At 40.0% G+C, this 16,043-nt stretch overlaps 3 protein-coding genes across 3 annotated transcripts; all 3 read right to left on the reverse strand.

Moving 5' to 3' along the window:
• Positions 1-1,841: 1,841 nt before the first annotated feature.
• LOC112556289 (E3 ubiquitin-protein ligase mind-bomb-like) lies at positions 1,842-7,414 on the reverse strand. The gene is made up of 10 exons (XM_025225141.1): positions 7,055-7,414; positions 6,327-6,759; positions 5,745-5,916; positions 5,068-5,369; positions 4,093-4,595; positions 3,621-3,737; positions 3,247-3,348; positions 2,708-2,879; positions 2,237-2,402; positions 1,842-1,983 (listed from the first exon to the last, which is right to left on the reverse strand). Exons 2-9 carry the CDS (start codon positions 6,532-6,534, stop codon positions 2,266-2,268), a joined length of 1,713 nt encoding a protein of 570 aa, XP_025080926.1. The 5' UTR covers positions 6,535-6,759; positions 7,055-7,414; the 3' UTR covers positions 1,842-1,983; positions 2,237-2,265.
• Positions 7,415-8,740: 1,326 nt separating this feature from the next.
• On the reverse strand, positions 8,741-11,106 carry LOC112557405 (cell growth regulator with RING finger domain protein 1-like). Its single transcript, XM_025227226.1, has 5 exons — positions 11,001-11,106; positions 10,637-10,719; positions 10,288-10,448; positions 9,661-9,911; positions 8,741-9,352 (listed from the first exon to the last, which is right to left on the reverse strand). The coding sequence occupies exons 1-5, from the start codon at positions 11,071-11,073 to the stop codon at positions 9,309-9,311; spliced, it is 612 nt and encodes a 203-aa protein (XP_025083011.1). The 5' UTR covers positions 11,074-11,106; the 3' UTR covers positions 8,741-9,308.
• A 254-nt stretch (positions 11,107-11,360) lies between these two features.
• Positions 11,361-15,993, reverse strand: LOC112557605 (E3 ubiquitin-protein ligase MIB2-like). The gene is made up of 10 exons (XM_025227574.1): positions 15,852-15,993; positions 15,255-15,532; positions 14,829-14,942; positions 14,607-14,708; positions 14,182-14,368; positions 13,428-13,579; positions 12,860-13,014; positions 12,516-12,672; positions 11,833-11,987; positions 11,361-11,499 (listed from the first exon to the last, which is right to left on the reverse strand). Exons 1-10 carry the CDS (start codon positions 15,991-15,993, stop codon positions 11,361-11,363), a joined length of 1,581 nt encoding a protein of 526 aa, XP_025083359.1.
• Between the last annotated feature and the right edge of the window lie 50 nt (positions 15,994-16,043).

Below are 16,043 nucleotides of genomic sequence, written 5' to 3' on the forward strand. Positions count from 1 at the left end.
TTGTTTGTTTGTTTGTTTTGTTTGTTTTGTTTTGGGTTTTTTTGCTGATGGACTATGCAATTGTTGTATCCTACTAGGAAAGAAGGGACTTTACATTAAAGACCAGGAGACGGAGACATTCCACAAGGTTGTTGACAGTCGCAATGTGGATGGCCGTGGAGTGGCCGTCTCTCATGATCTCTACCCCACTTTTGTCTCTTTCCAAGATCAGTTCCAATGCACTGTAGAAGATATAACATTAAAATACCAAATCTCAACTTAGTAAGACTACTTTATTCTTGTTACTTTTTTTGCTTTAATATTTTGTGTGCGAATCCTACTGGCCTTATTCCTGTTTTTTTACTTTAGTTTTCTGACTATTGTGGCAATGATGTTAAATACTTTAAACAGCCTTTCTCATTTAACATTTGACTGCTTTTTATTGTGAAGCCAGAACAGCTGCCTTCCCTCTAGCATCCTGCAGATGTCCATCATATCTGCGTCTACGTTTCGAATCCACGAAAGATTTCTTGGTGCACCCTCATTATATATAAATTGTGAAGTATTCATGAAGTACTTGTTACAAATTATTCAAAATGAATTCGACAATGAACATAAGAGTGAGTTCAGTTCTCAGACCAGTTTGCGTGTGTCTATGGCTGATTCACAGGTGGAACCTGAGCAATATCAATCTTTACTAACAGTCTAACATTACCGCGGGCAATCCACGAAGCAGGCGAGATGAAGAGCATTGAAGCCACGATGGTTGGTGATGCTCAGGTCCAGGTGAGGTGCAGTCAGCAGTGTTTCCACTATGTCAGACCTCTTTGTCTGTATCGCCATGTGGAGTGGTGTTTCATGGAATTGATTCTGCACAAGGCCAATGCGACATTATCATCCTCATTATCATTAGGAGTAGCAATAGTGTAGACAATATACGCAGACGAGAAATGCGAGTTTATCTTTGTACGGGTGCAAGCAATGAAAGAGCTGGAACTATAAGTTAATTGTGGGTATCCATGACATTCCTAGTGTTTGGGCTTTTGACATGTGCACGATGACTTTTGCAGGCTTGTATCTTGAGAATGGAAACTTTTGGGGAATCGTCATTTTTGTACAGAGATTAACACTGTCATTTGAATCTTCTAATCTCTACCCAAATATTTGTGTCCTGCGAAATTATTACACGTGAAAAGAAACAGAAATAATAGTATGATCATCTCACGCCAAATGTCAGCTGACTTGAGCAAATACTGCGAATGAATCTGTGACTCCACACATTAGTCAGTGATCTAATAAACGGAACAACAAAACGAAAAAACAAGCAACAACAAAAAAATAATAAAAAAAATATAAAAAAAGCTAACGAACGAGCTAAACAAAAAAGGAACAAAGAAACCATCGAGTCTTACTTTTGCATTGACATCGACTCCGTGCTCAATCATGCTTTGAACGAGGATTTTCATATCTTTGAAGACGGCCATGTGTAGAGGAATGTCACCACTTGGATACTTGTGGTTCAGATCCGCACCTCGACCAACGAGTAAAACTGCAATATCCTCGTGACCCCTGTAAAAGAACATACTTATAGAAAAATAAACTAAATAACATGGAATCATACTTGACAAAATACAGATTTAAAAAAAAATTCAGATGATTGTCTTTCCAGACAGATTATTTTGACATAATGTCTCATGCTTACGATACTCATCACCAACATCATTAACACTGTTGCTATATTTGCTCTTCTGATTCTTCAAAAACTCGTATTTTGTTAAATTAAAACATCTTCATATTTATTTCAATGTAACATTAGTATTTATAAATAACACAAATAAGCGAAACTGACCTTTCTATAGCAGCTTTCAATGGCGTTTTGTTGTCGTCGTCGCTCAGACCACAATTGACATCAGCTCCGAGTTCAATCAGGGTCATCGCACACCGCAACTTGTCGCGTAAGGCTGCGAAAATAAGTGGAGTGTAGCCTTTGTATTCTCGGTTTACCTAAAACAGACAGGCACCACTGTTCAGCTAGCTTCCCTGTAAAGAACTATGTGACACAGAAGTTCTCCGTACAATAAATTATTCAAAAAATCCACAGAATCTTCATTTTAGCAAAGATAAAAGATTTCAATTAATTTCAATCAAAGCTTAAGTAAATCCACAGTTGCCATTTAAAATACAGCTTTCAAAAGACTTCTATTAATGAAGACGACAATTTCGAAGTTTCTAGATCGTTGTGGCAGTTACTGCTTACCATACTAGGGTCTCGCTGACACATGTGTCTCACAGTGACGTCATCGTCATGGAGGATCGCGCCCAGCAGTCCCGCCATCGCCCCAGTGTCTCCATTGCCATGGCGACCGTTCTCTCACTCAACAGCGACTCGCGGAGCTTCATGAACAGACGTCTGGATTCTGAGACTGAAAGGTTAAATGTCAGTGTGAATCATTTACTAAATGGAGCAAGCTTGATTAGACTAATTGACTTTTTTTTCTCCGAGCCCTGAAGACGACTGTTTGTGTTGCAAAAGATATTTATTCATCTTTATTTCATCTTGTCTGTAACCAGATAGATATTTATTTATTATTTATACATCCAAACTGTTGATTTAAATTGTTTCGGTCTAGTTTGGCTCTCCTCCGTGCATATTTCATATTTTATTCTATCCTCGCATGTTCCCTAACACCTTTCACAAAAATTTCCACAACGATGAATGTTTCATTACCAGAACCATCGTCGACATGTTGGCTTTCACTTCCTACTGAGATCACTTCTAGTGGTGCGCATGGTGCATGGACGCACGCTGCGGGTGCGAACAAGAAGAGACTGCTGCCAAAAGTGACGTAAAGGTTTTTGTCTTTGTCTATCTGTTGGACCTTGCCAACCTTGCCAACTGCCTAAATTTAAAACAATATTTACAAATCAAAGTCAGATAACAATTGTTCTAATAAAAATTATACAGGTGAGAAACATAACAATTACTTTAACAATAGCTGTTAGATTCGCTTGTTAATAAAGTGAACACTAATGTACACTTGTCTTGACATCTGTCATTTTGTCTGTCATTATTCTTGTCCATCTATGTATTCGCTTATTGTTAATATATCGGTACTTGCTGTAGATTGTACAGAACATGTTATAGGTCACAACATTTATGTTGTAGATGACTCATGCAAACGCAAATTTTGCTGCAGGTAACAGAATTCGCTCAAGTTACCTGTAATAGTTTTATAAATAACAAACTGCTTTTTGTAATGAGCTCACCGCGTTCATTTGTGGTCTCCAGCCCACTTTGGAGTTCAAGAGTTTGAGCAGCTCAACATCAGGTTTTATTCTCACTGTATCTCCGACATGAAACTCAGAAACCTGCGATCATGATAAGTATTTAGGAATGAAATTAACGTACACATGTATTGTATTGTATTGTATTGTATTGTAGTAAAGGCTTAAGTACTTTGTCATCACTTACATGAAACAGAGTCAAGTAACTCTCGTACTTAAAAATTACATCAAACATTGCATCAATCGTTGATTTTTTTTTAAACCGCCACACATGATTTTTTTCTCGAGGAAAATACATGAAAAATCTCGCAATTTGGCGATGAAAGCACCTGAGCTTGACAATAAGCCAGACCTACCTTCAGAAGCGTTGTGGGATTGAAGCGGTAGGCGATGTTGGTGTCGGAGCCAAATGACACGACAGGGATGGATCCCTCCACCGCAAACTCCTGTATCACCCCTGTTTGGCCTATACACTGAGCATAAGAAACCCGTTTAAGGCGAAGAACATCTGCCATCAACATTTTGCCACGTGGAAGAGTCGATAGCTTGACATTTCGTCTGATCAACATCGGAACAATAACGGGTTTACTACAGAGCTGCCTATGTCCAGGGAATTATTAAATAGACACCATATATATTAGTAAAGGTTAAAGGTAGCGGAAAAGGAAGATTACTTGGCTTTGTCGGGATATGGAACTTGTGAACCATGTACAGTTTAATATCTATGGAGTCTGTGCCTTTTAGTCTCCTACTGTTTACAATGACATGAGGAAAGGGATAGGAGGATGGACCAGTATGTTGTGTGTACAGGTTTTACTTCCAAACTACCTTTATCATTCCTCTTGTGCATCCACCGAAGCCTCTTTGAAGTTGTTTTAACTCTGTTTCTCTGACCTGGATGGCGACCTGATCACCTGACGCAAAGGACAGATCGACAAACTCTCGAGCCTCATTCCCCACTTGCTGCATCGACTTCTCCTCTTTTGGTGCTTCCTCTTTCTTTTCTTGTTTCTCCTCTTTTCGTTCCGTCACCTCATGGTCTTTTTGTCGCTGCTTATTTGATTCCTTATCTGTCGGTCTTTTCTCGGAACCACTGTCGCTACCTCCGGAGTCTGTCATCCCAACCAGTACTTCATTGTTGGTCTCTGGCTTTGTTTTCTCCGAGTCTGACAGACCTTCGGTGAACTGTGTGTCAGAGGCTGCAGATGCTACTTGCTGGGAGCTGGCTAAGTCTTCTATTGGCTGTGTATCAGAGGGTGGAGGACCTGCTTCCTGTGAACTTGTTGAGTCCACATTGAACTGTGTGTTGGAGTCTGGAAGTCTGGTCACGTCTGAACAAATCAGTTACATTCCTTCTTAGAAAAAGAAACTACTATTAATCGAACGTTAAAGGAAGAAGGTAGCAAATAATATCATTCGCTATCTACAAGCTAATATCATTTTTCTCTAAAAAGATTTGTCAAACATGATTAGAATAAACACTGCTGCTAGTTGAGTATATAATATATAGCTCAGAACATCGGCCTTTTTTCTGATATCTGAATAATACTCACTTATACCTAATGTCCTGACAACAGGTAGAAAACACATGAGAACACGATAGATTAGGAATTGTCCTTTTAATGGTGACAAGAAGTAAGTCCCATCGGTTTCACTTTAATAATTAGATATCATTTAATTCTCGATGATTTTTTCCAAATGCATTTACGGTTATTTTTTTTTTACTATGGATCCTTACGGGGAAAAGGAAGAGCTGAAGCCCAAAAGCAACCTCTCTTAAGGCTTATGATGCTGCGTTCTTACCTAGTAACCTCAAGTGGTCTCTGTAATAGAAAGGCCCCACTTCCTCCTCCACGCACGTAACATCTACGTGACCTTTGACACCCAGACGACAGCTGGTGACGGTCCCGCTCGGCCACCTCACGCGCACTCTGTTTCTTTGGTAGTCATCGGCTGACGTTTCGAAGCCCTCGACTTCCCCTTCACAACCTGGGCCTCCATCTTCTTCTCCCAGGCACCAGTCACGACCCCGCTTGACCTTTGCCCCAGGAAAAATTCCAATGACTCGCGCCCTGACGCTCATCTTCCTTCTTGGCAGAGAGTGACTAGAGAATAGCAATGAAAGCAAGTCAATCCCAATCTCTGTGTTGCCGACCTCAGTCTGTTCATAGTGATGTCGGTAGTATTACATACAGAGATCAGAGGAGGGTATTTCCCCAGATTTGAGAAAATAGTATCTTGCACCAAAATTTACACACAAATTAGGAAAAAGTCTTATAGACGCCTACGACACGGTATAACAGTTTTAAAAATTGAAATACCGGAAGTTTTTTCTACTAGAAGCGGAGATTCCTCGTATTGTCGTGTCACACACACACAAAGAAAATAAACAAACAAAGTAAAGTGTGGTCCTGCTTTGATAAGAACATTGACCTGCGATGCTCATGAGATAAATGTGTATAAGGGCCAAGCGCACGAACCCACTATCCCCAGGGTAGTCGATTCGTATGAATTCGTGTCCGATGTTGTGTTTGTCATCTGAGTAGCAGTCGGTGCAAAGGTCACATCCGTTGCAAGATTTGCAGCGCCAGAGAGCACCCCACACCCTGCTTGCTCCACAGGTAGAACACACCACGTGATGGTGACAAACACCTGTAACATCATTTGGTTATCGTGTGCGAGATTAATCGATGATATTTCTTTATTCTTAATTAATTCATTTAATAACTTTCTCTAGAGTAACTAATACTACTTTCTTCCACTACAGTCTTTAATACTTTCTCTTGGTTAACTTATATTATTACCTCACTAGATTAACAAATAACTTTACTCGCTGTAGATTACTAGATGCTACAATCTCTTTGCTGAGGATTATAATTAACACACACAATTATGTTACTCTTGACTTTAGTCAACACACAAACATAGTTTGCTAATCATAATCTAAATTAACTCTTACCCATGACATACAGATTACATTCTTTCACTTCACTCGTGTGTGTGTTAAGTGGACTTAGTTTCTGTACAGCAATGTACTTTAGGTCCAGTGTCTATGTACTCACCTGCTGGCGCCGAGTCAAAAACCCTCAAAGCAAACTCCCCATCTCGTCCTGCTTTGCACGTGGTTTCGTGTCCAGTGTCCCACAGCACGACTACCTCGCCCTCGCCAAGAAGTCTGACAACAGTTCCAAGGTAGCCCTCCCCTCCATCAGCCTCCCTGCCCTCCCAATTAGGACCTCGGAGCACGCGGCTGCCAACTAGTGACGTCATGCCAGGCAGGTACCTGACGAACAGGTGTGAGGTCTCCCGTTAGGCTCAAGTCCGCTTTTATCTAGTGAACAGTCGCGGTTTTCTGTAGACCTTTGTATACTTCACCGATACCAGGCTGTCTCCCTGATGTAGGTTCTGTGTGTATCGTATCGTTAGCAGCTGCACTCTCCTCCTGTTGCCAGAGTTTGGTTGTGTCTGCCATGTTTCATTTTATCTTGAAGGTATCTGTTTGATAACATTGTCAACGGTTGACGACAACCAGTCCAAACATCAAAATGACCCATGAAAAGAGAAGCAGAGGATACTCGCAAATTTAATCTCTCAATTTTTTACAAGCACACACGTGAACATACACACACACGTCAAACACACCCTCAAAGAGAAAATCTAGACCATATCGAGGTGAATGACAAGGGATTCCAGACATATGTACAACAACTTGATGACTCGTTTACAATACTTTCTTGTATTATAACAGCAAGAAAATTAATGTTAAACCCGATGTCTCCGTTAAACTCACAGTTTTCCTTGGCACAGTCCTGTAGACACAAGCCATTCACTAACCCGACGGACATTTTGAAGCCTAGTCACTCAAACTTTCCCGATAGCTATTTATAGTCTCGCAGGGTTAAAAATAAATTCGCGACATTGTTCAGGGGCCAGAAATTAATCTGGCTAATAGACCCGTTAACAGGAAAAAGCTAAGAACTACACTGTACTTTCTTGTTCCTGCTGATCAGTGTGACTTGCAGCAATATCATGTTGTATGTATTAAGTTGGATTAGTCATCAGTCATTCGCCTCTGACTGGTACCCGGTAATGGGGGGTGTGTGGGTGGGAGCACATGGATAGACACGGCAGCTGACAGTCCAGTGCAGGGGCGCCACTGAAGTGAGCGGTTCAGAGTTCATATCTCGTCTCGAAACACCTATTCGCAGGGTTGGGCGTCGGGGGTTGGTTTTCTCCTGGTGCTCCAGCTCTCCCCTCCCTCCCTCCTAACAGTGAGAAATCGCTTCAAGGTGGAAGCACTTTCCTACTAGATAAACCAACAAGCCAATCAACCGACAGGCCTGCCACATAGATGACAGAATAGATGGACTCTGATTTCCCCATGTCATGGTTTACGTGTAACGGCTTCTAAACAGAGGGAAGCAGAAAATTAGAATTACAGTACACAATAATTGCTGAGTAGCTTGCACCACTAGGGAGTCTCAGTTTAGTGGCTGGTGGGAGGCGGGACAGGAAGTTGACACAACTGCGAGTGTGAGTCCATCAAAACAACATTGAACTGTATCTAAGCAACCGATGCATGGCAGTCCCGTAATGGCAACACATTACCATACAACTATTACATTTTCAGAGTATTTGTAATTCACGTACATCACATGTTTTCAGTTCTTGAACTTCAGAACTTTTAAACTTTCAACGTAGGCATCCAAACCAGCCTCTATGGATTTAAAGTTATTGTTATATTCTTGGATGTTATTATGTCATAAAATTTATAATTCATCAAAACCGTTGATAAAACATTCTACTTGTTGTCTTGTTTGCTTTAAAGTCTCAAAATTCATTGTGTATCAATAGAGAATGTACTTATAAAATGTCATGCTGCCCGAAAACAGGAGAATAATAAAGCCTCTGACAGGACGCTTAACAATGGGCGACAAATGATCAAGATTATAAAAAAAAAACTTTCAAAAATCAACAGCAGGATGAAAGATTGAAATTTGATGTAACAGACTACTCTCTTTTGTCATAAAGAAAATATGTAAAAGTACAAATTTTTTATCAGCCTCTGCGAATCTCACTCTTCACTTTCAAGAATTTAAGAAAGAATTGAGATCAAATATTGTAGATTATTTATGTACTTAAGAAAGAAAAACACGACAATGACTTTTGGAAAAAAACAATCAGGCATTTTAAAAATGTAACCTTTCAAAGGAAATGCAAAGCAGTATTTCTAATATCATAAAGAACAGTTGGAAGGACATCAAAAACAAAGGGAAATGGCATGGTTGGAATCTTGAAGCTCAGCACTAAGGGAAAAAAAACATTTGTCAGAAAACCACTAAAGCTTTCATTGGCATCAAGTTAAAGTCCTTTGTTCTTGTTGCGTAGAATACATTGTTTGAAGAGAGCTCATCAGCAGACGATTGCTGGGAGAGCCCACCTGTCTCCATGATGTGTGCATCTTTACATACCTGCTGAGATTGATGTACCATTATTTAGGTTCTGTTTTTCTTAACTCTTGTGTTGTTTACTTTTTGAAGAGGTATTGCAAATGTCATGTACATAGAAGGACCAAATACTCTTGTGTCCAGATGAAGATTTACCAACTTTTGTGCATAATACTCGTCAGTCTCTTTATTGTGGAGCTAACACACATCCCATAGTCTCATTCTTGTCCAGTACCAACATACAGAAATACTTCTTCAAACTCCTTTAAAAACCGATATCCAAACACAAAATCCTACAATGGATTTACCTTGTATCCAATTGTCAGATGTCACTATTACAGACACACAAGGAAATTTCTAAAATTCCCATTATGGTAAACAATAATTTTTTATCTCTTCTCCACAATTCTGTTAATTTTTTATTAACATAATCTTTACTCAGTAAATGTGAAAACATAAAAGGTGCCAAGACGGTTAGTTAGCACAAACATTCCAAAAAGCTTGGTTTTTTACATTGTTTTTGACTACTAGAATGCTTATCATCAGCTGTTTCCTCTTGATGTCGAGCAGTCGAGCGAAGTGCGTCCTAAAATCCGATCACATCAGATTGAACTTCTTTTCTAGGTCAAACACCTCATCGTCTGTGAGCAGGTAAACAAAGGTGGTTTAAAGTGAAAGAAAACAGTTTCCCATTTTACTCAATAAAATACTTTACTGTAAATATATTTAGCTTTCTTTTGGGTTTTTTGGTCTTCGCTTCTTGACATAATAGCTTATTCGTATAATATTTATATATTTTTTACTTATAAAATTTTACTTATAAGATTTTATTCAAAGTCTACAAAAGACTAAATGCTGGTCATTATACTGTGTCGGTACGTGCGTCGATGCAATACTTACAAAGTAATTACACTGATAATAAGATCGTTTAAAATGTAAGAAGACTGACCTGAGCCTGTTTTTATTTTTTCCGACACAGGCTCGTCACAGAGAGGGCAGCACGTGACTGCTACACTGCACCCGCTACACACACACTTGTGTTGACACGGGTAGAGAGTGACGTCAGATGTCGGGTGGCCGCACAACCCGCATGGCAGCCCCACACCTCTCAGCGTTTCCTCCAGGTTGTCTTGTTCTCCAAAGTCTGAAAACAAACTCTCTACGGACCCTCGTCCCGTCTTGAATTTTACAGCGGACTGACTGTCAACAAAGAAAGACTAAGTGCAGAACAAAAGACGGAGCAGACTTTAGGGTTTGTAGCCACCTGACATTTATTCCTACCTCTGAGGTATCCGTAGCTCGGGTCAATATATTCTGTTAAAGACTTTAGCAAAGAGAAACTTGTCTAGTAGATATCTTGTATTTGTGTGCTTAATTTGGGTGCAAGTGAGAGATTTAACCGAGGAAGGGATTAACACCTACTGATACAATCACGATTAAAATATACACCACCACATGGTTTCCAGTCCATGTTGTTGCGCAATTCAGTCAATCCTTCATTCCACAAACTGTTTTCTTCGCGCCACCTAGCATTGTTGTTTCCTGTCAACAAACCAAACTACTTTTCTCCACTCACTTGTTTTTGATGAACATCTTCACGCCCTTCCTGACTTCTATGTTGCCGTAGGACAATGGCATGCGACCATCCTGGTTCTCGACATCCACAAAGGCACCAGCGCTAATGAGCATGTTGGACATTTGCACACGGCACGTTAGTTTTTCATCTGCGAGGTCGCCCTGGGAGACATAATTAAACGCACGTTACAAACATATCGTTTCTCCTAATCATCTATGAAAGTAAGCACATTAAACAGCAGATCAGCTATTTCTCATCTAATTTAAAATATAATGCAATTTATTTAGGAAATAAGCATTTCTTAACTGTTATTTGGAGTTAATTTTAATCAGTGAAAGAGATACAGTACCTGACCATAATTTTCAATCTTTGCACCAACGGCCAAATGAAGTGGTGTGTCGCCATTGATGTTAACAGCATTAACATCAGCACCTCGAGACGAAGAAATTCACTTTCATTGCAAATCAACCTTTGTTTAGATATCTCTTCAGCTGTCTTCTACAATTCCTCAAAACTAACCATAATTTAATTGCAATACAAGAACGATTAAAGATTATTCAAAGAATTTCTTTGTAACTGTCTTAAGTCAAAAGGTATCACCTTATCTTTCCCTTTGTATGCCCATTATTTTAAATATGGTGAACAATCCAGCTAAATTAAATTTTAAGGCATTCACCATAGAATCATATTTCAGTAATTTTCTGTGTTCTCACCCAACTCAAGCAACGCCTCCACTGTGGCGAAGTGTCCGAGGTAACAGGCATCAAGTAGTGCTGTGTTCTTCATGTGTCCACCTCTTCTGTTAATATCTGCTCCACCCTGTTGACACACATGTTAAGAAAACGAATGTGGTTTCATCGGCCAACATTTTTCAAACACTGTTCATTGTTGTTCTACTCAGGGACACTAAGCTGGAGTCGTGTCATCATGGTCAAATGGTTTGCATGATCTTGCGAGCTCACCTTATCACAGATCAGCTTTAGGTGTTTGTCACTATTTATGTGACTAAAAGACACTTATCATGACTCCATGACCCGTTTACCCTGGAAACAACTCCAATTACAAAAGGAATATCAGCCACTCACATTGATGACCAAGAGTCGCACGCATTCCACGTGATTATTGTGAGAAGCGATTTGAAGTACAGTTGTACCGCCCTTCGTCGTCTTGTTTAGGATGCTCTTGTTCCGCTCTAGAATCAGTTCCACCGCCCTGTAGGGGCAGAGATCATGGTACTAGTAGTGTGTTTCTTTCTTTCTTTCTTTCTTTCTTTCTTCCTTTCTTTCTTTCTGTCTTCTGTTTAATAGACCTGTTTTATGAAAGGTGACTTTTATTTTCGTTTATTTCATAGACCAACAGTAGTTTATTTCTGTTTGCTGAAAGCTGTTTCTTTCTTACAAAGACATCAAACACATTTTCTCAGGACTAAGGAATTATTTAAGTCTGTAGTAACAGTAAACTCTCAAAAAAGAAGCAAAGTAAAATTAAAGATACAATGCTGTTTTTTTATTTCTCGTTCCGAAGCCTCGAAGCTCCTGGACTTACCGTGGAATGTTTTTCAAGCAGGCCAGCTGAAGGGCGTTGAAATAGTTGCCATCCTCTATTTCTATATCCACTTCCGGTAACGACAACAATGCCTCTACAATGTCAGTCTTTCTCAGGTCTATCGCCATGTGGAGGGCTGTGCTTCCTATCACATTCTGGACAAACAAATCATCCTGATAAAAAAGCATGGTGACCTTTACTTTATTCACTGTGTAATGTTTAAGAAAAGGAAAATCTTGAGTTAAAAAAAAATAGAAAATTAAAGCACTATAAATAGGTTTGTTTTTGTTATAAGACCCAGATGAGAGGTTCATAACAGACAAGAGAAAAGCAGCCTCGTGGGTTCAACGGCGCCGTAATCCCAACTTACTTTGGTCCCTTCTTATAATGTGTGATTATCCCAGATGAATGATTCTGGGTAATCCCTACTAAACTGTGTTGATAATCTTTTCTTTCTTATTCAAATCAGCATCGTTCTGCATAAAAAGAACAAATATTCTTTTCAAATTTAATGTTATAACCGTAATTAAAATAAACCAACAGGGTGTTGGAAAGTGAGGAACATAATACATAACTAACCTCTGTCACAGCAGTTTGCTTTGTTTGGACCACTTATAGACTATGATCACCTAAGGTGAATAGTTTAGAGTAATCCCTAACAAAATGTGTGTTGATGACTATACCTTCTTATTGACATCAGCGCCATGTTTAGCTAGCGCCATGACTGCACCCGGTAGATCCTTGTGCACGGCCATGTGAATAGCGGTTATCCCAGGCGAATACCAATGCTCCTTGTTGGCGCCAAGCTCCAGCAAAAGCTCCACAAGGTCTTCATGCCCTCTGCACACAAAAAAAAAAAAAAACAAAACAGAAAAAATCCATATTCTTCGTACGACGCAGCAACCTTTCTTTCATGTATACATGTCTAGTTCTCTTGTTTTACTCTCACTATCATCTTATACTATGCAACACGTTGATACTAAAGTACACGGACCCTAGAGGAAAGGATACCTCAAACACTACTCACCCTTCTATAGCTGCGGACATGGGGTTCCTGCCCGGGTGGTTGCTGACGCACCCGCTGACGTCTGCTCCCAGCTCCAGCAACGCCCTGACGCACCGTCGCCGACCCTCGTGTACGGCCAGGATAAGGGGCTTCGTCTCCGTGAACTCGCACTGTACCTGTAACCACACGAACAGGTAGATCAAATTAAAGGTGTGCTTAGTTTGCTGACTATTAGGTTCATTCTTGCGGCTCTCTTTTGTAGAACAAATAATAAATACTAGTCGAAGTTGCGGTCAGGTTAGGCGACACTGCCTTGGGGACTTGCGGGTATGTCTTTGAGAAAAAAACCCATTATGCTTTCACTCCGAAAATGGACCTCCTCAAACTGTTTACTTGGTTGGTTTACAGAATGTAAGCTTCACAGGTATCGTACTGTTCTCATTACAAACTATAAAATCCTACTTTTCTGTGACATTTTGTGTATTGTAAGGAGCTGAACACAACATTTTTATGCAATTTAATTATCTTTAAACATTTTGAATGACTGTGGATGGTACAACCTGTCTTTGTGCCGTCAGGTTTAGCTTACCAGGTAAGGATCCAGCTGACATAACTCCTTCACTCTGGTGTCGTCATCGTCTCCAATGGCGAGGTAGAGTGTCTGCATGGCATGAGCTCTGCTCTCCACCCCGCTGTCCGCCGATAGTTCACGGTCCACTTCCCACAAGTCTATACTCCTCACTGTCAGGTTTTATTTTTGCAAAGAACATACAGTGAGATATAAGCCTGAAAGGCCAGGCCAAAGAACGAACGAGCGCATGGAGGAAAAAAACGATAAGGCAATAGAATGACGAATTTACCACTTACTGTTTTGATAGTTGATGAGTTTGTGGATGCAGAAAATGTTAAATTTGTTTCGATCCAATATTACAGAAGTAAAGTAAATGTAGGCGCAGGTCTCTGTTTCTCTCTATATATAGATAATAGTAATGATGATAATAATAATAATATATCGCATTTTCAAACAGAGACGAGCTCTAAGCACTTAAAAAAACAGACAGGGGACAGTAAGGAATAAGCCTGAGTGATAGAGACGGACATCACAATAAAACAAAGCAGAGATAGATTCACATTCACATCTATCATTCACTCACAGGCCTAATATTGTACACAAGCTATTGTACACAAAGAGAGAAAGAATAAAGTATACAGCGACAAAGACTAAATAAAGAGCACTAAATAAAGACTAAATAAAGTGCACAGACAGAAAGAATAAGCAAAGTGTACAAAGAGATAATGAACACAGTATTTAGAGAGACACGTTTTGAAGTTTTCCATGTTACCTGTTATTCTAGATCGTATTTTCATTGACGTCATTTCCTGTCTTACAGTTTCTTCACAATGCGATGTTACTGACTCAGGCTCGTGCAGACAACATGCAGGCGAATAGCGAAACACCTGACCTTCGACCTCAACGACCAAGTTTCCTTCGTGGTCCACTTTACGTACTTGGCCCACTTTTCCCAGCGTCTGAACGAAAGGGAATATTTTCCATCTTGTAAGTACAACAAAACTACAAGAAGTGAATGAAATCGTGATGGATAAGGACATAAAAAAGGCTTTACATACAAAAATTCTCTTAAAATAATTTTTCTATTTGCAATTATCTTGATTATAATTGACGGAATACCCATGGTCTGATATTTTCATTAAACATTTACGATAAAATGAAAACTCAAAATCACTCATTAAGCTGATGCTGACCTACCTCATTCATTTCTGTTGTCCAGCCAATTTCTCTATTAAACAGTCGAGTAAGTTCTTTGCTGGACTTCACGCGGACAGTGTCGTTCTCTCTGAAGGTCTGTAGCTGTTTCAAACAGCAGTCAAATGTTGAAACTATATGTATGCATGCAAGAAAACAATTTATGTAAAAACGTACTTTTCTTTCTTTTCATTCATTCATTGATTCATTAAATTTTTTTCCTACCTTAATCAGTGCGGCAGGGTTGAACCTGTAGCTCAAGGCTTTATGTGGTCCGAACCTCACACAAACAGCTCCTCCGCTCATTGTGCTGGTCACCGCCCCTCTGCTACCGATGCTCTGACCAAAGGTTGGTAAAAGGTGCAGTAAATTTGTGTCAACAGAAATAAACGATTCGATTTTGATGTATGAAGCACTAGTATCTCATACGAATTAAAAAAACACACAAATTATACATGTATATTAATAGATAAATCTGCAGGCACTACCTATCAGAAACATACACTCCTTACATAAAAACGTGTATCTCAACAACATTCACTAATAAAGTGGCTCACCAGGACAAGGGTGCGGTCTGTAATAAGACAACACCACTACAACCATTTGTCATGTCATCACAGACGACACTTTCTTCTTCATCTGTAGGCTTACCCTCATCATTCTCAACGTACAGCCACCGAAGTTCTTCTGAAGAATCTTCAGCTGATGCTCGTCGACCGCAATGGTCACGTGATCTCCAGGTCCTACCACCAGTCGGTCAGCTCCGGGTCTAGCTGTAGATGGACTGTTACTACCAGAGTCACCCTTCGCCATGACAGTTCCAGTATTCTCTACAGCCAAGCTACTAGTTCCAGGAGGACGAAGAACTAAAGTCGGCCGTGGTCCGTGGCTGGGCCCTGCTGTTCTAGTGGCTTCCTTGTGTGTGAGGTCTGTAATATCAATCAGTCAAATTTAAAACGTTAAATGCAATCCCAGGTCCATTTTTTTACTCTGATACTTTTTTATTTAAACTGTGTTTATTATAGACATTACAGAGCATACGTAGGAGTGAACAAATACTCCAAAAACTAGTCTTCGTTATAATAAGATCCAAATACAGAAATTAATGTTTCATCGGGTTGCACCCAGCATAAAAAGAAAATTAAACAACAACAAAAAAAAAATACATTGGCTTGCCCAGTAAAGGGAGATGATCCCTGTAGTAAAAAGGTCCGATTTCCTCCTCCACACACAAGAGGTCTACTTTGCCTTTGAAACCTAGGCGGTAGCTGTTGAGGACGCCATTGGGCCAACGTACACGAACAAGGTTCCTCCACGAGTCCACCGCTTCAGGTTCGAAACCTTCCACCACACCCTCTGAACTCTGGCCGCCATCTTGGTCATTCCACATCCAGTCTCTTCCTCGAATGACCTTTGCACCGGGAAAGATACCGATCGCCC

This window comes from Pomacea canaliculata, linkage group LG2 (genome assembly GCF_003073045.1).
Source record: "Pomacea canaliculata isolate SZHN2017 linkage group LG2, ASM307304v1, whole genome shotgun sequence".
Taxonomy (NCBI): domain Eukaryota; kingdom Metazoa; phylum Mollusca; class Gastropoda; order Architaenioglossa; family Ampullariidae; genus Pomacea; species Pomacea canaliculata.

Coding starts and splice junctions, on each gene's coding strand:
- LOC112557605 (XM_025227574.1), bottom strand. CDS start 15,993: ATGTGGAATGACCAAGATGGCGGCCAGAGTTCAGAGGGTGTGGTGGAA. Junction 14,369..14,606: donor GGACAACAGAAATGAATGAG/GTAGGTCAGCAT, acceptor CCTTTCGTTCAG/ACGCTGGGAAAAGTGGGCCA. Junction 13,580..14,181: donor AATACGATCTAGAATAACAG/GTAACATGGAAA, acceptor AAAACCTGACAG/TGAGGAGTATAGACTTGTGG.
- LOC112556289 (XM_025225141.1), bottom strand. CDS start 6,534: ATGACGTCACTAGTTGGCAGCCGCGTGCTCCGAGGTCCTAATTGGGAG. Junction 2,880..3,246: donor GGAGACCACAAATGAACGCG/GTGAGCTCATTA, acceptor TTTTAAATTTAG/GCAGTTGGCAAGGTTGGCAA. Junction 2,403..2,707: donor ACATGTCGACGATGGTTCTG/GTAATGAAACAT, acceptor TTAACCTTTCAG/TCTCAGAATCCAGACGTCTG.
- LOC112557405 (XM_025227226.1), bottom strand. CDS start 11,073: ATGAAGAACACAGCACTACTTGATGCCTGTTACCTCGGACACTTCGCC. Junction 10,449..10,636: donor AGATTGAAAATTATGGTCAG/GTACTGTATCTC, acceptor TATGTCTCCCAG/GGCGACCTCGCAGATGAAAA. Junction 9,353..9,660: donor AAAAATAAAAACAGGCTCAG/GTCAGTCTTCTT, acceptor ACCTGCTCACAG/ACGATGAGGTGTTTGACCTA.